Source organism: Lontra canadensis, unplaced genomic scaffold (assembly GCF_010015895.1).
Source record: "Lontra canadensis isolate GAN:19392208 unplaced genomic scaffold, GSC_riverotter_1.0 scaffold195, whole genome shotgun sequence".
Classification (NCBI taxonomy): Eukaryota; Metazoa; Chordata; class Mammalia; order Carnivora; family Mustelidae; genus Lontra; species Lontra canadensis.
Window position 1 is genome coordinate 984,788 of NW_022631189.1, and position 21,412 is coordinate 1,006,199.

The window sequence follows — 21,412 nt, forward strand, 5'->3', positions numbered from 1 at the left end:
GGCGGAGTCGGGGCTATCAAGCTCGGCTTGTCACAGTGTTCCGGTGCTGGGCTGCCGTCGTTGACTCTTCTGCCCGCGAAGAGCTTCTCTAGGGCGCTGTGCGTCTTCCCCAACGCAAGCCCGCTCTCCTGAGTAAGCCAAGTCAACCACTGATAGGAAGCGGGCCTGGCGGGGTGTGGTCGGGGGGAGGTTGTGTCCCAGGGTTCGGTTCGCGGCCCCGGGGCGGGCGCGGAGGCAAGGGCTGGGGCTCCCTGGAGGTGGAGGTCTCACGGCGGCCACGCTGGCTGCGGAGCCGGGCTCGCGGGGTTTGGGAGGGCGAGGGTTCTCTGCTAGGTGAGGTCTCACAGACGCCGGGCTAGGGGCGGTGCCCGAGTTACAGGGTTGAGGTCGGTATCTCAGATAGAGAATCCTGGTCGGGGCTTCGCAGCAGTTCGGCCGGGGACGTGGGTTCCGGGGGTCTCGCTGCTGCTTGGTGGCTCGGGGATGGTGCCTCAGTTACGCGGTCTGGACTCGCCCGGCAGCCGCCGCCGCCTTGGGTGCTGTGGAGACCCGGTTGCCTGACGACGCGTTGACGCTTCTTAACGGGGCCGCCACCCACAGCTCCCGCGTGCCTTCCCTCCCCAACAGCCTGCTCTCCGCTGCTGGGCTAAGCCTTTTGGAGCACTTTTCCTTTACTGGGTGCTGGGTAATGGTTAACGTTTATAGAGTGTCCGCTCGACGCGGTTCTCAACGCTTTGGTTTTTTTGCAAGTGAAATTTATTCAATCAGCACAGCCCTGTGAAGTTGGTGCTGTTAATACTCTGTTTTCCTTAAGCTCGAATCTCTTCTAATTGCCTTCATTTTATGCTTGGTGTCTGGAATTGGTATCCAGTAAATGGGGGACTCATTTCTTGAGGGAAGCTGGCTCTCAGATTATAGGATTCAAAAGTTTACCTTCACTTCCGGCAAACAAACCAACTGTTTCCAAACACCTCGGAAAATGCCAAGAACCTAATAGCAACCAATATAGGTTTGCAAAAAGCCATATATCCTCAGAGGGGTTCTGTTTTATATGAAAGAATGGTATAACATGTTGACAAGCAAGAAGGAATCCCACCAAAACCAGTGAGATACTTTCTTTTCTGAATATTCTTTCTAGGAGGACACGGGCTCTGTGGTGGTTAAATAGGTTAAATCCTCTCCGGGGATGAAATTTTAGGTCTTCTGCGTACAGATGACCTTTTGAAAGGGAGCAGATGGCTTTAAATAGGCTAACTTGAAAAGGTTGGTTTCATCACATTTTTACTCAAAGTTCTCAGGCACGTGTGATTTATTACAAACTTTGAGCAGACTTCAGATTATTCTTTTAACATTTTGAATTGCGTTCCCACTGCTATACTGAGTGGGAGGCAAAGGTTTTTGAGCAAGTGTTCTGGCAATTTTGCATAAGCCAAAGGCTAATTTATGCTACTGTTCTTCATCACTATTAAGGACGTAAGTTGCTAAAGGCCTTAATTGTGCTTTTCTGTATTCACTCTCTGTATCCTAACCTTCACTGCCCCCCCCCACCCCGCCCCAGTTACTTGATAGCAACATTTAGAAGGATTTGTCAGAATTTGGGTATGCTCATGGAAGCAAATTGATTATATGGATGTCATCTGCTAGGAGAAAAGATTAAGTACTTTTCATTTGGTGGAAAGATGTCTAGATGGATGGGAAATGAGAAACATTGTTCTGGTTCACCTCTTCCCTTCTCTTTCTTCTAAGATTTTCATAGGCTCCTCTCTGCATCCCACGGACATATGTTATCACTCTCTGCTGTTCTGTCCTCAGCCATGTTTTCCCACTCTAGGGTCTCTTTTTCAAAGGAATATTTTCTCCTATAGCTGTAAAGATCATTTTAAAAACCTACTAAACCTTACCCCTAGCTCCAGTCTTGGACTCTTTTGTTAATTCCAGACATATTCAAATTGTTTTCTTTATATTGCTGCTGGATCCTTTATAGGTATTTCACATCAGTCCCTAATCCCAAGTCTGGCCAGATGTAGCCCTGTGACATGGGGTACTTGTCTAAATCTGATGGCAGAGTTCATATTTTAAACTTTCTATCTCCCTATCATCTGAATAATGCCCTCCTAAGAGAGGGGAGTATTTTCTATTTCTTATGCTTCCAGAGTGGGGAGGAAATTTACACTTCACTCAAGAGGGAAAAAGATGGGAACATTTTCTCCTCTCTTTGTGATTGAAGAAATGGGGAGAAGAAATTGGGCATACCCCATTATTTCTGGGTCTTCTGGTTTTTTTTTTTTTTTGTTTTAGATTCATCAAGGCTTAGCACAATGAGTATGTTTTGGTCTGCTTACATTTCTATCTATATGATAAACAAAAAGGGCCTAAGTTTAAGAATTAGACTTTTTTTTTTTTTTTTTTTTTTTTTTTTAAGATTTTGTTTGTTTATTTGAGAAACAGCAGAGTAGGGCAGGGAGCATGAAAGGGCATAGGGAGAGGGATAAGCAAACTCCCCACTGAGCAGGGAGCCTGACACAAAGGGCTCTGTCCCAGGACCCTGGGATCATAACCTGAGCCGAAGGCAGATGCTTAATTGACTGAGCCACCCAGGCACCCCTAGACTTGTTGATTTGGATTATGATAACCAAGTGTCAATTACTGGTGATTTAAATTCCAGTGTATTTTGGAGGCTTTCTTTAAAAAGGTAATTACTGATGTATGTAAGTACTATTGAAATATAATGAGTTAATGAAACAGCTCTAATTTGTTGATTTCTCAGTGTCAGGTGTGCTGTGCATTTTATGTGTGCCATTTAGTTTTTTCTTCATAACCGCTCTGAAGTAGATATTTCCATTTTACAGGTGAGGAAAGTAAGAGGGAGGTTAAGGAACATATTGAGGTTGGCCACATAAGAGTCAGTTAGTGATGGAATTGGGTTTCAGGTCCAGATCTTTCAGTTAAATTATTTTTTTAAGAACTTTATCATCTGTATACTATGTACATAGCTACTGGGGAAAAAACAACTTGATAATAAGACTTTAAAAGAAGTTGCGAATGATTTTTACAATGTAGGGTGAAGGAAAATAAAAAATCCCTTTGAGGTTTCTTTCAGCTGATTTTCTGTAACTTAATCTTCAAATTATAAATATTCTTAATCTATTTTGTACTTAGGCCGTACTTACCAACTCAGTCTTTGTGATTCACTAAATCTTGAATAATTTTGTAGTTGAAATATGTTTTATGTAAGTTGTCATATGCTTGAAGGAGTGAGAAAGAAAAAAGTCATGACAGCTGGAAGCTGGGCTGCACTATCACCAAGGCCTTGGTGTTACTAGAAACTGGCTTGACACTAGTGCTTAGGCTTGTTGTTCTTCCACTGAAGATAAACAGTTGCACAGAACATCAACATTCGATAAAGCTCTGTGTCTTTGAGGGGCGCTTGGGTGGCTCAGTGGGTTGAAGCCTCTGCCTTCGTTCGGCTCAGGTCATGATCCCAGAGTCCTGGGATCAAGCCCCGCATTGGGCTCTCTGCTCTCAGGGAGCCTGCTTCCTCCCCTCTCTCTCTGCCTGCCTCTCTGCCTATTTGTGATCTCTGTCAAATAAATAAATAAAATCTTAAAAAAAAAAAAAAAAAGCTCTGTGTCTTTGATAGATCAAGAGAAAAACAATACCACTCCATAATCCTGTCCAAACACAGACAAAACATGAATGTTGTCCAAGCTACAGAAAACCAAGCATCCCATGTCACAGCTGATGAGTGATGGCTGCCTCTTAACCAGTTTACAGCTTTAGATAAGATTTGTTAAGATGTCCAATCACAGAATTACTCTCACCTTTTGACAGCCTTCAATCCTGAGCAAAGCTCTGCTCCCAAATCACCTTACAAGCTGCAAACCCTATTTGTCTTTTCTAACACCTCCATGTTAAGATACTCCAGATTTCCCCATGGTGAGTATCAAGGATTCATTCATCCCTTGATGCAATGTAATAAATAAACCGAAGTTTAACCACAGTAGTGTTCCTGGTGGTCTTTGGAGGGCATTGCCAGAAGAAAGCTTATTTGTATCTTTGGGATTTTTCAATTTAAAGATACTATAGTCTAATCAGATAGTAGAACAAAATTAGAAATGATTAAATGTATACTTACATCTAATGAATTTGATATTTTAGTTATGGCATATAGTATACGTACTGCTATTGTTTAAAAATATTACTATGGTTACATAAAATCAATTTTAGAATTTATAATGGATGTTAAAGGGTTAGATTAAAGGGGAGCACGTGGGTGGCTCATTTGGTTGAGGGTCGGACTCTTGATCTTAGCTCAAGTTCTTGATCTCAAGGTCATGAGTTTAAGCCTTGTGTTGGGCTCCAATGCTAGGTGTGGAACCTACTTAAAAAAAAAAAAAAAGAAAAGAAAAAAAAATTAGACTAAAGGGAAATTTTAAGTATCTTTAAATTCAAGAGAGAACTTCCAAAACTTTGAGTTAAATGAACTGTTAATTTAATAGTTGTTAACAGTGTTATGTGGAGACCTTCGATCAGAGTGAGAGGCTTACTTTTTGTTTTTTAGATAATGACATTTCTGCTTAAATTTTGTATAAAATTCTGTTTCAAAGTATGTATTATTCCATCATTTTATTTCTATTGGACATAAAGTAGGGAAATTAGGGGATTTTAAGAAATGATTTTTTTTTTAAACATGAAAATTACTGTTCACTGTTGAGCTGTTTTGAATTTTTACTAGGAAAAATCTTGTCATAATTAGCAAATTAAAAATGGCTTAACTATGTTAACTTTTGTTGGTTTGGAATGTATTTTGTTAAAACCATATTTTAAAATCAGTGTTCTTTTTAGAAGTAAATAATAGAATGAAGTTCATATTATGTACTCTTTAATGGATATAAATTTCAACTTTTTTTATTTTTTGTTTTTTATTTTTTTAAAGATTTTATTTATTTATTTGACAGAGATTGCAAGTAGGCACCGAGGCAGGCAGAGAGAGAGGAGGAAGCAGGCTCCCTGCTGAACAGAGAGCCCTATGCGGGGCTCCATCCCAGGACCCTGGGATCATGACCCGAGCCAAAGGCAGAGGCTTTAACCCACTGAGCCACCCAGGTGCCCCTCAACTTTTTTTTTTAAATGAACATGTCTATTACTGCCAGAAGTTTCCTCATGCCACTTTATTTTTTATTTTTTAAAATTTAAAAAAAAATTTAGTTTTATTTTTTTTAAAAGATTTTATTTATTTGACAGAGACACACAGAGAGGGAACAAAGCAGGGAGAAGCAGGCTTTCTGCTGAAGGCAGATGCTTAACGACTGAGCCACCCAGGCGCCCCTTAACATTTTTTTTTTAAAGATTTTATTTATTTATTTGACAGCATGCACAGAGGAAGTGGTGGGCAGAGGGAAAGGCAGAAGCAGGTTCCCTACTGGGCAGAGAGCCTGATAGGAGGCTCTGTCCCAGGACCCTAGGATCATGACCTGAGCCAAAGGCAGACACTTAACCCATGGAGCGACCAGGTGCCCCTCAACATTTTTTTTAAAAGGTTTTATTCATTCATTTAAACAGAGAAAGAGTGGGGAAGGGGTGGGAGCAGGGGAGTGTGCAGAAACAGAGGGAGCAGCAGAAGGAGAGGGAGAAGCAGGCTGTCTACTCAGCAGGGAGCTCATTACAGAGCTTTCCATCCCAGAACCCTGGGATCATGACTTGAACTGAAGGCAGACGCTTAACCAACTAAGTCACCCAGGCACCCCCAGTATTTTTTTTTTTTTTAAATTTTTGGTAAAGCTTGCTTTTCTATATTTTTACAAGTTATTGTCTCCCAAGTATTAAATTCAATATATGCTTTTTTTTTCTTTAACTCTCTTGCATTTGAAATTTTTGACTAGTTCTTTCTTATATCTTTTCTTTTCCTTCCAAATTATGTTGATTGGGTTTTCTTTATATCCTTCTTTTAAATATTCCTCTCTATTTTTTTTCCAGCTTCTTCTGTAACCCCCTCAAGTGAACATTGCCCGACATGTTCGGCAATGTTCTGGGTCATCTCTTTTTTCCTTGTTCGTGCTCATTTCAGCTTAAACTATTACTTTAACATAACCAACTCTTAAACATTTCCATTGTGGTGGTCTTCCCTGAATGTGTCTTGAATTTCTAAGTATCTGCTGGAAATTTCCATTAGCATATCTTTTTAACTCCAATTTAACAATCTAAACCAAACTAGGACAAAAAACTTCTTGTGACTCACTCCTGTTAAGGATTCTTCTTCTTCTTCTTTTTTTTTTTTAAGATTTTATTTATTTGACAGACAGCGATCACAAGTAGACAGAGAAGCAGGCAGAGAGAGAGGGGAAAGCAGGCTTCCTGCTGAGCAGAGAGCCCAGTGTGGGACTCGATCTCAGGACCCTGAGATCATGACCTGAGCCGAAGGCAGAGGCTTTAACCCGCTGAGCCACCCAGGCACCCCCTGTTAAGGATTCTATCCATATTTAGCTTCCAGGACTTAAAACCTTTGTCATCAGTGACTTTTTCTTTCTTGCCACACATCTAATTAGTCACTAAGTTTCATGTTTTTGAAAAAAATGTTAAAAAAAATTCCAAGTTCAATGAGGAAAGAATAGTTTAAAAAAGTAATGTTAGAATAATTTTATATCCACGTGTAAAAAATTAAACCTTGATGACTGAACTGCACCATTTGCAAAAATTAACTTGAAATGGATCAGACTTAAATAAAAGAGAAAACTAGAAAACTTCTAAAAAGGTAGAAGAAAGTATCTGCAATTCTGGGTTAGGAAAAGTTTCCTACATAGAACACCAGAAAGCACAGATGATTCAGAATTGATGAAAAGTGAATGAATTAGTGATTGAATTAATTGGACTTCATACAAATTAAAAACTTTTGCTCTTTAGAAGACATCATCACACAGATGTTTACAGCAGCTTTATTCATAGTTGCTAAAACCTGGAAGCAACAAAAAATTTGGAGTACATGAGTGGCTAACCACACAATATATTATTCAGTGCTAAAAGAAATGAGCTACAAAGACATGAAAAGACATGGAGTAACCTTGGATGCATATAAGTGAAAGAAGACGTGTGAAGTCTACGTACTGTGATTCCAACTGTTTGACTCTCCAGAATAGGCAAAACTATGGAAGCAGTAAAAAGATCAGTGGTTGCCAGGGTTCAGAGCAGAGGGAGGAATGATAGGTGTAACACAGAGGATTTGGGGGATAGTGAAGCTATTATGTATGAAACTGCCATAGTAGATACATGTTATTATATCTATGTATGAACCATAGAATGGATAACACCAAGGTAAACCATAATGTAAACTATGAACTTTGAGTGCTAATGATGTATTAATGTATGTTCATCACTGATAACAAATGTACTATTTTGGTGGGGGATATTGATAATGGGGGAGGCTGTGCATGTGTGAAGGGTTGTATGGGAAATCTGTACCTTATGATCAGTTGTGCTGTGAGCCCAAAACTGCTCTAAAAAGTCTTATTAAAGAAAGAAGGCACTAAGAAAACTTAAATCATACACTGAGAGAAAATATTTACAAACCGTGTTTGATAAAGAACTGGTATCTTCTATATATAAAGACCTCTTACATTTCAATAATAAAGCAATTTAATTTTAAAAATAGGCGTAAGATGTGAAGAGACATTTTGCCAGTGGTTAAATACATGGATCTACAAATGGCAGATAAACACAGAAGAAGATGCTCAATATTGTAGTCTTTAAAGAAATGCAGATTAAAACCACAATCTGATACTATTACATAACCAGTGACTGAGGATCAAAAATGAAATGACTAAGATCGAAAAGCCTGAAAATACCCAGGGTTGATCAGGATGCACTGCTGGTTGCAATGTAAAATAGTCCAGCTATGTCATACTTAGAGGAACAGTTCTCCAGTTCCTCAAAATGTGAAACATGTTACATATGACTCAGTAATTCCACTCCTAGGTACATCTAGCAGAACTCGAAGCATATGACCATGCAAAAACCTGAACACAGATGTTCATAGCAGCATTATTCATAAATAGCCCTCAGTTAGAAACAATCCAAATGTTCCATAATGGGTAAATAGGTAAACTGGAATTTCTGTACAATGGAATACTGCTTAGCAATAAAAATACCTGCTACTTACTGATAGATGTAACTATAAGGATGAATCTCAAAAACATTTTTAAGTGAAAGAAGTCAGACTACATATTATATGATCAATTATATGAAATTTCTGCATTAATCAAAAACCATAGAGACAGAAAACAGATTGGTGGTTGCCTGAGCGGAGTGGAGTAAGAACTGACTACAAAAAAGCACAGGGGAACTTCTTGGGGTCATAGAGGCATTAGAAAATGTGGTTGTGGTGATAATTACACAGCCATGAATTCACCAAAACTTAGGGAAACTGTTCAGTAAAGTGAGTAAATTTATGAATTTAAAAACCGTTCCAGGCCTTACTGAAAAAAGGAAGGAATTCATGAGTCCATACTGATAATAAGCTGATAAAGACATGTGGAGGAAGGAAGAGCTTGTAGAATAGCATAAGTGCCAACTGATAAATAAATACGCAGGGAGTGGTAGAATTGGAATATTAGAATTTTGTAGCCCTCTTTTTTTGACAGAGAGAGAGAGAGATCACAAGTAGGCAGAGAGGCAGGTAGAGAGAGAGGGGAGGAAGCAGGCTCCCTGTGGAGCAGAGAGCCCGACATGGGGCTGGATCCCAGGACCCCGGGATCACGACCTGAGCCTAAGGCAGAGGCTTTAACCCACTGAGCCACCCAGGCGCCCCTGCATGTTGTTAATTATCCTAAAAATATTGTGGTATAGCTGTGCTGATTCAAGTTTTGTTTTTTAGTATCTGCAAAATGGCTGATAATTTGGATGAGTTTATTGAAGAGCGAAAAGCCAAACTGGCCAAAGACAAGGCAGAATTGGAAAGTGATCCACCTTATATGGAAATGAAGGTAAAGTTAATAATTTTGTTTTAGCATGTTTCATTAAAATTGTCTCTGAAGATTAGGCTTTTGTAAATGCGAAACATCCTTTTCAGTGAGAACCTTCTGTTTCATACTTTTGTTTGCGTGTCTTGTCACCGAGTCTGAGAGCCTGATTCTGGACAAGATCGCGTTGATTATGAATGTAGTTTTTCTGTTGTTTTGTATCTCACCGTTTCTTCTGTCTTACTAGGGTTTAATTAATAATTGCTGTGCTTCATTAAATGATTAGGAGACTACCTCCAGTATGAGGAACTTTCAGAATATGATAGATAAAAAAACAAGTTCTCATATTCTATGTATCTAAATGAAAAATACTTCAATAAATTAGTGTCTTTAAAAAAATTTTTTTTAATCTACGAAGGTGAATTTATTGAAATAGTTTATTTTGGTATATTTGCTTTTCAGTTTAGAATTTGTTCAACTGTTTCTGAAAACAATGTTTGAAAAAACTTCCTTAAAGCTTTCCTAGTTTTGGTGAAAGAGTGATTGATCCATTTAGGAAATACTTACTGAGTCTGTGCTAGGTACTATGCTAAGCTCTACTATAGCATTAATCTAGATAGATGGGGCACCTTGTCTTTTAAGCTCAGTGTATTGATAAGATATAGGATATAGATTAATCTTGTTTTAATATAGTCCATTGTAATCAAAGTCCCCATATCTATTGGCTAACCCGACAGCCCTGGCTTACCTATTGCCCCATGTCTCATCTGGTTCAGCATTTGTCTTGGGTAAAGGTATGGAAAGTATGGGCATCTGGTTGACATGATAAATAATATGGTCACCCTAATTATGAGGGAATTTTACTTAAGTAGATAACATTTATTGTGTGCTAGTTATGGAAGAGGCTTAATCTTTTATTCTGTTTTTTTAATTCCAGTATAATTAACATACAGTATTATATTAGTTTCTGGCATTCAATATAGTGGTTCAGCAATTCTGTACATTACTCAGTGCTCATCATTCTAAGTATACGCCTAATGCTCTTCACTCCCACCCACCTCCCCTCTGGCCACCATTTCTCCAAATTTAAAAGCCTGTTTTTGTTTGTCTTTTTTTCTTTGTTTTGTTTCTTAAATTCCATGTATGAGTAAAATCTTATGGTATTTGTCTTTCTCTGATTGACTTATTTCACTTAGTTTAATACCCTCTAGATTCATCCAGGTTGTTTGCAAATGGTGAGAGTTCATTCTTTTTTATGGCTGAGCAATACTCCATTGGGTGTATATGTATGTGTGTGTAACTGTGGATAAATGCTTGGGTTGCTTCCATATCTTGCTCTTGTAAATAATACTGCAGTAAACATAGGGTTGTACGTATCTTTTTGAATTAATGTTTTCATTTGCTTTGGGTAAATACCCAGTAGTGGAAATAATGGATCATATGGTAATTTTACTTTTAACTTTTTTTTTATTTAAAGATTTTATTTATTTATTTGACAGAGAGATCACAAGCAGGCAGGAAGGCAGGCAGAGAGAGGAGGAAGCAGGCTCTCCGCAGAGCAGAGAGCCCAAGGCGGGGCTCGATCCCAGGTCGCTGGGATCATGACCTGAGCCGAAGGCAGAGGCTTTAACCAACTGAGCCACCCAGGAGCCCCTTACTTTTAATTTTTTGAGGAACCTCCATAGTGATTTCCACAGTGGCTGCACCGGTTTGCATTCCTACCAGCAGTACATGATTTTTTCTCCACATCCTCACCAACACTTGTTTCTTGTGTTTTTGATTGTTGCCATCCTGACAGGTGTAAGGTGATACCTCATTGTGGTTTTGATTTGCATTTTTCCGATGGTTAGTGATGGTGAACATTTTTTCATGGGTCTGTGGGCCATCTGTATGTCTTTTTAGGAAAAATGTGTATCCATGTCCTTTACCCATTTTTAAATTGGGTTTTTGGAGTTGTATTAAATTCTTTGTGTATTTTGGATATTAACCTGGTATTGGCTATATCATTTGCAAATACCTTTTTCCGTTTGGTGGGTTGTTTTTTTTTTTTGTTTTGTTTTGTTTTTTACTGTGTTATTTAGTCACCATAAAATACATCATTAGTTTTTGATGCTTCCAAGATTAATTGTTTATGTGCAATTAATGCAATTAATAGTGCTCCATCCAATACGTGTACTCCTTAATACCCACCAGCAAGCTCACCCATCCCCCCACTCTCTCCCCTCTGAAAAAAAAAAACCCTTAGTTTGTTTCTCAGAGTCCACAGTCTCATGGTTTGTCTGCCCCTCTGATTTCCCCCAGTTCACTTTTCCTTTCCTTGTCCTAATGTCTTCCATGTTATTCCTTATGTTCCACAAGTAAGTGAAACCATACGATAATTGACTCTCTCTGCTTGGCTTATTTCACTCAGCATAATCTCTTCCAGTCCCATCCTTGTTGATGCAAAAGTTGGGTATTTATCCTTTTTTCATGGCTGAGTAATATTCCATTGTATGTGTGAACCACATCCTCTTTATCCATTTGTCTGTTGAAGGGCATCTCAGCTCTTTTCGCAGTTTGGCTATTGTGGGGGTTGTCTTTTTGTTTTGTTGATGATTTCCTTTGCTGTGGGGAAACTTTTTGTTTTGATGCAGTTCCAATAGTTAAATTTTGCCGAAGGACACATATCTAGAAAAATCATGGTAAGGCCAATGTTTTAAGATCTTATTGCCTGTATTTTCTTCTAGGAGTTTTATGGTTTTAGACCTCACATTTGGTCCTAATCCATTTTGAGTTTATTTTTGTGTATGGTGTAAGAAAAGTCGTCCAGTTTCTTTCATTTGCACGTTGCTGTCCAGTTTTCCCAATACCATTTGTGGAAGAGACCGTCTTTTTCCCATTGCATATTCTTGCCTCTGCTGCTGCGGATTAATTGACCACATATGCTTGAGTTTATTTCTGGACTTTCTATTCTGTTCCATTGATCTGTGTGTCTATTTTTATACCACAAACATACTATTTTTATAATTAGAGCCTCCTAGTATATCTTGAAATCTGGGATTATGGTACTTCCAGTATTTTGGTTTCTTTTTAAGTCTGCTTTGGCTTTTGGGGTCTTTTGTGGTTTCATACAAATTTTAGGATGATTCTATTTCTGTGAAAAATGCTGTTGGTATTTTGATAGAAATTGCATTAAATCTGTAGATTGCTTTGGGCAGTATAGATATATATATTTTTTAATTTTTTAAATTTATTTTCAGCGTAACAGTATTCATTGTTTTTGCACCACACCCGGTGCTCCATGCAATCCATGCCCTCTCCAATAGGTAATATAGATATTTTAACAATGTTTGGTTTTCCAGTCCATTCCAGAGCATGGAATATCTAACCATTTGTTCATGTTGTCTTCAATTTCTTTCATCACTGTTTTATAGTTTTTACAGTACAAGTCTTTCACCTCCTTAATTAAGTTTATTCCTAGGTATTATTTTTGGTGTAGTTATAAATGAAATTGTGTTCTTTTTTTTTTCTACCCGATTTTTTTTATTGGTTTTTAAATTTTTTATTAACATATAATGTATTATTAGCCCCAGTGGTATAGGTCTGTGAATCGCCAGGTTTACACTTCACAGCACTCACCGTAGCACCTACCTTCCCCAGTGTCCAATCCCCTTTCTCTACCCCCCTGAAATTGTTTTCTTGATTTCTGTTTCATGTTAGAAATGCAGTGGGTTTCTGAATATTGATTTTTTTTTTTTTTTTAAACCTGTGGCCTTACAGGATTCATTTATCAGCTCTAGTAGTTTTTTGGTGGAGACTTTAGGGTTTTCTGTGTTTAATATCATCTACAAATAGGGAAAGTTTTACTTCTTTCTTACCATTTTAGAGGCCTTTTATTTCTTTAACTTGTCTGATTGCTGTGGCTAGGACTTTCAGTATTACGTTGAATAAAAGTGGTAAAAGTGGACATCCCTGTTTTGTTCTGGATATTAGGGGGCAAGCATCAATTTTCCTGTTAATGTTGTTAGCTCTGGGTTTTTCCCATATGGCCTTTGTTATGTTGAGGTATGTTCCCTCTAACTACTTTGGTGAGAGTTTTTATCATAAGTGGATGTTGTACCTTGTCCAGTGCTTTTTCTGCATCTACAGAAATGTATATATAGTTTTATCCTTTCTCTTGTTGATTTTATGTATTGTGTTGATTTGTGAGTATTGAACTACCCTTGCATCCCAGAAATAAATCCCACTTGATTGTAGTGAACGTTTTTTTCTAAATGTAGTGTTGAATTTTGCTAATATTTCGTTGAGAACTTTTGCATCTATATTCATTAGAAATAGGGGCCAGTAGTTCTCTTTTGGTATTGTCTTTATTTGATTTGAGAATGAATTTGGGAACTTTCCTTTCTCTTCCATTTTTTGGAATGGTTTGGAAAGAATAGGTATTAACTCTTCTTTAAATGTTTGGTAGAATTCACCTGTGAAGCCATCTGATCTTGGACTTTTGTTCGTTGGCAGTTGTTGATTACTGCTTCAATTTCACTGCTGGTAATTGGTCTGGACACATTTTCTTTGTCTTCCTGGTTCAGATTTGGAACATTGTATGTTTCTAGGAATTTATCTATTCCAGGTTGTCTAATATGTAGGCATATAATTTTTCATATTCTTTTATATTTCTGTGGTGTTGGTGGTTATTTCTCCTTTCATTTCTGATTTTGTTGATTTGAGCCCTCTCGTTTGGTGAGTCTGGCTAAAGGCTTATCAGATTTTGTTGATTTTTACAAAGAACCAGCATCTGGTTTCATTGATCTTTTTTTTTTTTAGTTTCTATTTCATTTATTTCTGCTCTAATGTTTATTATTTTCTTCTTTCTACTGGTTTGGGGTTTTGTTTGTTCTTTTTCTAGCCCTTTAAATGTAAGATTAGGTTACTCTTTTGAGATTTTTCTTGCTTCTTGAGTTAGGTATATATTGCTTATAATCTTGCATTTTAGAACAGCTTTTGCTGTATCCCAAACATTTTGGTCCATCATGTTTTCATTTTTATTCGTCTCTGTGTATTTTTTTATTTCATTTATATCTTGGGTGACCCATTCATTGTTTCGTAGCATGTTATTTAACCTGCATGTATTTGTCTTCGTTCTGTTTTTTTTTTTTTTTTCTTGTGGTTGATTTCTAGTTTCATATCATTGTGGTCAGAAAAGATGCATTATATGACTAAATTTAATTTTTTTGAATTCGTTGGGACTTGTTGCCTAATATGTGATGTATTCTGGAGAATGTTTCATGTACACTTGAAAGGATTGTGTATTCTACTGTTTTAGGATGAAATGTTTCTGAACGTATCTGTTAGATCCACCTGTTCAATGTGTCATTTGAAGCCACTGTTTTCCTTGTTAATTTTCTGTAAGGATGATCTATCTATTGTTGTTAGTGGGGTGTTAAAGTCTCCTGTTACTAGTATTGCTACCAATACTATCATTACTATCAATAGTAGTATTGATTGGTACTTCCTTTATGTTAATTAATAGCTGCTTTATGTATTTGGGTGCTCCCATGTTGGGTGCATAAATATTTACAATTGTTCTGTCTTCTTGTTGAGTTAATCCCTCTATGATTGTGTAGTATTCTTTTTCTCTTGTTACAGTCTTTGCTTTTGCTTTTTTCTTAAGATTTTATTTATGTATTTGACAAGTAGGCAGAGAGGCAGGCAGGGGGTGGGGGGAGACAAGCTCCCTGCTGAGCAGAGAGCCCTATGAGGGGCTCGATTTCAGGACTCTGAGATCATTAGCTGAGCCAAAGGCAGAGGCTTAACCCATTGAGCCACCCAGGCGCCCCTACAGTCTTTGTTTTAAAGTCTGTTTGTCTAACATAAGTATTGTTACCCCCATCTTTTCACTTCAATTTGCATGATAAATATTTTTCTATCCCTTCCCTTTCTATCTGTCTATGTCTTTTGGTCTTAAAAGAGTCTCTTGTAGGCAGCGTATATATTGTGTCTTGCTTTTTTTTTTTTTCTTCCCTTTTTTTTTTTTCTTTTTTTAAATGGGGCACTAGGACCAACAATCACAGCTGCTCAGACACCAGAAAATTATGATTCTGAAATCTCTTGATGTCCATTTCACAGGAAGAGCAATGCAACTGCCCAACATGTGCCACTCATGACACAGCCCTTTTTTGTGTGTCTTGCTTTTTTATCCCTTTAGTACCCCATGTCTTTTTGGAGCATTTAGTCCATTTACACTCAAAGTATTTATTGTTAGGCCTGTACTTACTGCCATTTTGTTAATTGTTTTAGTAGTTCTTTGTTCCTTTCTTCTCTTGCTCTCTTGTGCTTTGGTGGGCTTTTTCCAGTGATATTCTTGTAGGTTTATATATTACTTTAGGCTTATATGTAACATCTTATGCATATAGCAAGCAGTCTATATTAAGTTAATGGTTGCTTAAGTTTGAACCCATTATAAAGCACTAAATTTTTACTCCCATCTCCCCCATGTTTTAGGTATATGGTGTCATATTTTACATCCTTTTATTTTGTGAATCCCATTACTGGCTTTTTATAGATATATATTTTAAAAAGATTTTGTTTGTTTGAGACAGAGCACAAGAGAGCACAAGCAGGGGGAGGGGTCAGGGAGAGGAGAGAAGCAGGCCATCCGCTGAGCAGGGAGGCTGATGTGGGGCTCCATCACAGGACCCTGGAATTATAACCTGAGCTGAAGGCTGAAGGCAGATGCTTAACTGACTGAGCCACCCAGGTGCCCATATAGATATATTTGATTTTACTTCTTTTGTACTTTAACCTCTATATTGGTTTTATAAGGGATTATTCTGTTTTACTATGTTTTAATATGTAGCTGTGAAATTTTTTCCTTTTCTACTTATCTTATTCCTGCTATGGCCTTTCCTTTCCACACAAAGAATCCCCTGTAACATTTCTTGTAAGACTAATTTAGTGGTAATGAATTCCTTTAAGTTTTGTTTGTCTGGAAACCTTTGTCTTCTATTCTGAATGCTAGCCTTGCTGGATAGATTATTCTTTGTTGCAAGTTTTTTCCTTTCATGGATGAGACTTAGTCTTAAGAGGCTACATTTATGATTCACATGAATCTATGAGATAGATACTGTTATGCTCATTTTCTAAATGAGTAAACTGAGTTATGGGGAAGTTAAGGTCACAGAGTTAGTAGAAGTAGGCTTTGATTCCTGACATCCTGACTGTAGTACTTGCTCTCTTAACCACCATACTACGTTGCCGTCTTTCCATAAAAGCTGCTCTGGTGAAGGAGTTGTGTCAAGGACTTTCATGTATTATCTTACTGAATCATAATATCCCTGCTAAGCACGTGGAATATTTTTGTTTTCCAGATCAAAAAAGTGAAGCTCAAAGGGGTTAATTCATCCAAGTACACACAGTGGTGGCTTCATGATTGGAACCATCATATGTCCAGCCCCGAAGTGGTTTTGAACCACTCTTTTCTTAGGACTAGGTTATAGTGTTTGAAAAGAGTTATTACATATAATTTTATTATCACTACTATTGTTAAGTAGTACATAAATCATGATCTTTAAGTCTTAATTCAAGTATCACTGCTCAGTTAGGTCTTTCAGTCCCTCCTGCATCATTTATGGCCGTTCTTACCCTGCTTCATTTTTCCCCATAGACCTTACCTGTTACTCTCTATGTATTACATAGTCTACTTACATATTATGTTTATCGTTTGTCCCCTCAGTAGTTTGAATTCCATGATGGCAGAGATTCTCATATGTTCTTTTCATTTGTGTTTCCAGTGCCTAGGACACTATGTAGTAGGAACTCAGTGAGTATTTGTTGATAAATGAATTCTAATATTTAATTAGAATTTACTACATTTATTACAGTGTTAAATGCTTTTGGTTAATTCCTCAAACGTAACACTTAAACTTTTTCTATGATGCATTATGTAATTTGGCCAAGTCATTTAATTAGAGTATTGAGTGTACAGTGTATATTTAATGTAGATTTTTTCCCCTTACTTTTGTAAATATAATGTCTCTTTCAGGGAAAGGCATCAGAGAAGCTTTCTGAAAACAGTAAAATATTAATCTCCATGGCTAAGGAAAACATACCACCAAACAGTCAACAGACCAGGAATTCTTTAGGTATGTCATTAGGTTTGCCAAATTGATTTTAAAGTATTCTTACAGGCTATTGTGAAAGAGCTTTGTATTTTCAGAAAAAAAGATTTCTTTGGAATTGCAGTAACTCTTTGATTTCTGGAATCTTACATATGACTATACTGTCTGCAAAGGAAATATGCATACTGAGAATCACCTACCCATTTTAAATGATATTCCTTTATAATCTATGGAAATCATGGCAGTAAGTATATACAATATAGATAAAAATTAATTGAAAAATTTGAATGGAATTTGTGTGTGAGAGGATAAATGTGTTAACTGCATAAAAATGATGGATGTTTATTTAAAAATCAGAGTGCTTAGAGGCTACAAAATGCTATTTAGTGAGCATTTTAATTATAGATTACTATATTAGAATTGTACAGAAGTTAGTATTGCAGCTATACTGAATTTTTGATTATGGTTTGTTATGAAAATATGTAGAGATTTTTTTAATGAAGTATAAATAACATACAGTGTTATATTTAGGTATACAAACGATTGAACAATTCTATATATTACTCGTTGCTTACCACGATAAGGGTGGTCATCATACAACATTATTGTCGTATTACTGACTCTATTTCTTATGCTATATTTTTCATCTTTGTTTGGATTTTTATCTATTTCACCTGTCCCCTCATTCACTTCACCTTTGGCAACCACCAGTTCAGTTTGCTATATTTGAGCTGGTTTTTCTGTTTTTCGTTTTTTAGATTCACATGTAATTGAAATGATACGGTATTTGTCTTTCTCTGTCTGACTTATTTCAATTACCACAATACCCTTTAGATCCATCCATGTTGTTGCAAGTGGCAAGATCTTGCCCTTTCTTATGGCTGAGTAATATTCATTCCTTATATGTAACCCTGTTGTCTTTATACGTTTGCTATTGATGGATACTGGGTTGCTTCCCTATCTTTTTATTGTAAATAATACGGCAGTGTGCTTAGGGGTGATATCTTTTCAAAATAATATTTTTGTTTTGTTTGGTTAAATAACCAGTGATGAAATTACTAGGTCATATGTTATATTTATTTTTAATTTTTTGAGCCATCTCCATGCTATTTTCTATGATGGCTAAACCAGTTTACATTCACACCAGTAGTGCACAAGGGTTCCTTTTTCTCCATATGCTTTGTCTTCACTTGTTGTTCCTTATGTTTTTGATTGTAGCCATTCTGGCAGGTGTAAATGTGGTTTTGATTTGTATTTCCCCGCTGATTTATGGTGATGAACATCTTTTTATGTGTTTGTTGGTCATCTTTATGTCTTCTTTGGAAAAATGTCTCTTCCTGTCTTCTGCCCATTTTTTTAATTGTATTACATGTTTTGTTTTGTTGGGTTTTTTTGGTGTTGCCCAAGTTCTTTATATATTTTTGATATTAAACCCCTTACTGGATGAATTGTTGGTAAATATCTTCTCTTCAGTGGGTTGTCTTGTTTTGTTAATGGTTTCCTTCATTGTGCAAAAGCTTTTTATTTTAGTGTAGTCCCAGTATTTTGTTTTTGCTTTTGTTTTCTTGCCTTAGGAGACATACATAGAAAAATGATGCTAAGACTGCTGTCAGAGGGATTATTACCTGTGTTTTCTTCTTGGAGTTTATGGTTTCAGGTCTCACATTTAGGTCTTAATCCATTTTGAGTTTGTTTCTGTGTATGGTGTACAAAAGTCATCCAGTTCCATTCTTTTGCATGTAGCTATCTATTTTTCCCAACACCATTTATTAAAGAGATTATCTTTTCCCCATTGTATATTCTTGGCCTCCTTTGTCATAGGTTAATTGAACATGTAAGTGTGGATTTAGTTCTGGGCTAGCTATTCTGCTGCATTTATCTATGTGTCTGTTTTTGTACCAGTACCGTAGTGCTTTGATGACTACAGCTTTGTAGTATATTTTGGAATTTGTTATTGTGATACCTTCAGCTTTGTTCTTTCTCAATATTGCTTTGACTATTCAGGATCTTTTTATTTATTTTAAAGGTTTATTTATTTGACAGAGAGTGAGAGAGCATGTGAGCATGAGCAGGGAGAAAGGCAGAGGGAGAGAATCCCAAGCAGACTCCCTGCTGAAAGTGGAACTTAATGCTGAGCTTGATCCCCAGACCCTGAGATCACGACCTAGCTGAAATCAAGAGTCAGATGCCCAGCTGACTGAGCCATCCAGGAGCCCCAAGGCTCTTTTTAAATTTTAGTATTGTATTTTGGAAAAGCTCCTTTATTTCTAAGGACCCCAGTTTCCTTATTTATAACATAAAGAAGTTGGGTTATCTTCCAGACCTAAATTTTTATGAATTGAAATTTTGATTATTGCCAAAGATAATTTTTTAAAAGTAGATTCTCTTAAGCAGTAAGGTTAGACAGAATCACTTTGAAATTCTGGGTTACAGCTTGCTCTGGATTGTACCTGTCATGCCTTTGTGACCTGGCACAGGTTATTTAAACTCTGTTTCCTTATCTTAAGAATTGGCATCTACCTTAAACGGGTTATTGTAGCAATAATTGAGTACATGTGAAAAGATCACTGGCACATAGTTGGTACACAATAAATACTTATTTTGTGACCTCATATCTTTTTTAATGTAGGTTTTGGTTTTTGAGAATTAAGAATTTAAGAATTATTCTTTATTACATGCACAAATGATAGTTTAAAGTCTAGTTTAAACACAGTGACCTCTGTTTATTCCTTAATTGGTGTTCTTTAGGGCAATGTCTTATGCCTTTTCGTTTCATACATTCCCTGATTGACCTTATCCACTCAGAGGCTTTATATGCCATCAGTGTGTTCATGACCCCTAAATCTGTATTCCAATCCTGATTTTTTTTTTTTAATTGAACTCTGGACCCATATATCTAATTTCCTATTGGACATCTATACTTGGATGTCATGGGCTCAAAATTAACATATGTAAGATTACCTGTTTTCTTAAACTTTCTGGTACTCTCATGAGGTGTTTGCTTAGTAATCCTCGACTCCCTTTGTCCCTTTGCCTCCCACAGCAGGTAATTACATAAGTTCAGTTGACTCTGCTGCTTAAATTTAAAAATAAATTGATTTTTCTCTAATCCCACAAACATTATTTTATGCAGGCCTATGCTGTCTCAGATTTTTTTCTAATGTTCTTTTTGTTTTATGGTATAGCCCCCCCAACTAAGTCTGCACTGCCCTCATTATCCTTTCAGAAAACAAAGGATCACATTAATCTTGCTCAACTCCTTCAATGTATTCTTATTTACTGTATGATAATTTTATCCTTTTATTGGTCTTCCAAGACTGTGTTGGCTATTTATGCCTTGTGCTTCTGTCCCATTGATTCTCCCCGTGAAGTGTAGTTTTGAATTTACTTAGCTGTCTCTTTTATTGCAGTGGTATACCAGCTTGCCTGGCATTGTATATTTGCTGCCTAGCATAGTGCCTGGCACTTCATTAAAGTTGTTTTAAATGAATGAAGGTTCCGATTGCAAAAATATTCTGTTGGGTGTGTAAATTTTAATTTTCATAGTGTTTTATTGACAACTGAAACAATTGTTTTTGTGCTTTGAATCTTATTAAAGAACAATATATAATTTGATTAATTTGATAACTTATCAGTATTCAGGTACTGACTGACTTGAATAATTGTGGCCTTAAAATTAGGCCAAATGCACATGAAAAGATGCTCAACGTCACTAGTCATGAGGAAAATGCAAATTAAAACTACAAAGAGACCACATCATGCCCTTTAGAATGGCCATCATCAAAAAGACGGATAACAAATGCTGGCATGGAACCCTTGATTGCACACTATTGTTGAATTGAAGACATGCATAGTGAAATAAGTCAGAAAAATATAGTGCATGATCTCACATGTGGAATATAAACAGAAAACAAAACCAAACTCAGAAAAAGAGCTCAGATTTGTGGTTACCAGATGTGAAGGGTGGGGGCAGGGAAATTAGAGGAAGGTGGTCAAAAGATCTTAATTTCCAGTTATAAATAAGTACAGGGTTTAAAAATAAATAATGTATACATACATATTAGGGAAATAATGTATAGCATGATGATTACAGCTAACATTGCTGTGTGATGTATAGGAAATTTTTTGAGAGTAAGTTCTAAGAATTCTCATCAGAAGGAAAATGTTTGTCTTTTTTTTCTTGCCTTTTCATTGTATCTATACAAGAAGATGTATGTTAGCAGAACCTATTGTGGTAATTATTCCACAGTATATTTAAGTCAAACAATCAAGCTGTATGCCTTAAAGTTACACAGTGATGTATGTCAGTTATTTCTCAATAAGACTGGAAAGAAATCAGGCCAAATATGTAGTTTGTCATGATGGGAA

The 21,412-nt window shown here is 36.8% G+C and overlaps 1 protein-coding gene and 1 non-coding gene across 14 annotated transcripts in view; one reads left to right on the top strand and one right to left on the bottom strand.

Moving 5' to 3' along the window:
* Positions 1-21,412, top strand: part of CSPP1 (centrosome and spindle pole associated protein 1) — a 156,045-nt gene that overhangs the window by 1,794 nt on the left and 132,839 nt on the right. For 10 of the 13 annotated variants that reach the window (XM_032847884.1, XM_032847893.1, XM_032847888.1 and 7 more), the window contains exons 1-3: positions 22-132; positions 8,867-8,975; positions 16,969-17,068. In XM_032847884.1, the coding sequence (XP_032703775.1) occupies positions 8,877-8,975; positions 16,969-17,068 (199 nt within the window). In that variant the 5' untranslated portion in view covers positions 22-132; positions 8,867-8,876. Of the gene's footprint in view, positions 1-21; positions 153-3,919; positions 3,937-8,866; positions 8,976-16,968; positions 17,069-21,412 lie in introns of those variants that run through there. The other 3 variants (XM_032847881.1, XM_032847882.1, XM_032847880.1) reach the window with 3 other exon arrangements.
* Positions 14,973-15,105, bottom strand: LOC116861379. The gene has a single exon (XR_004381470.1). It is a non-coding gene; the product is annotated as a U11 spliceosomal RNA (small nuclear RNA).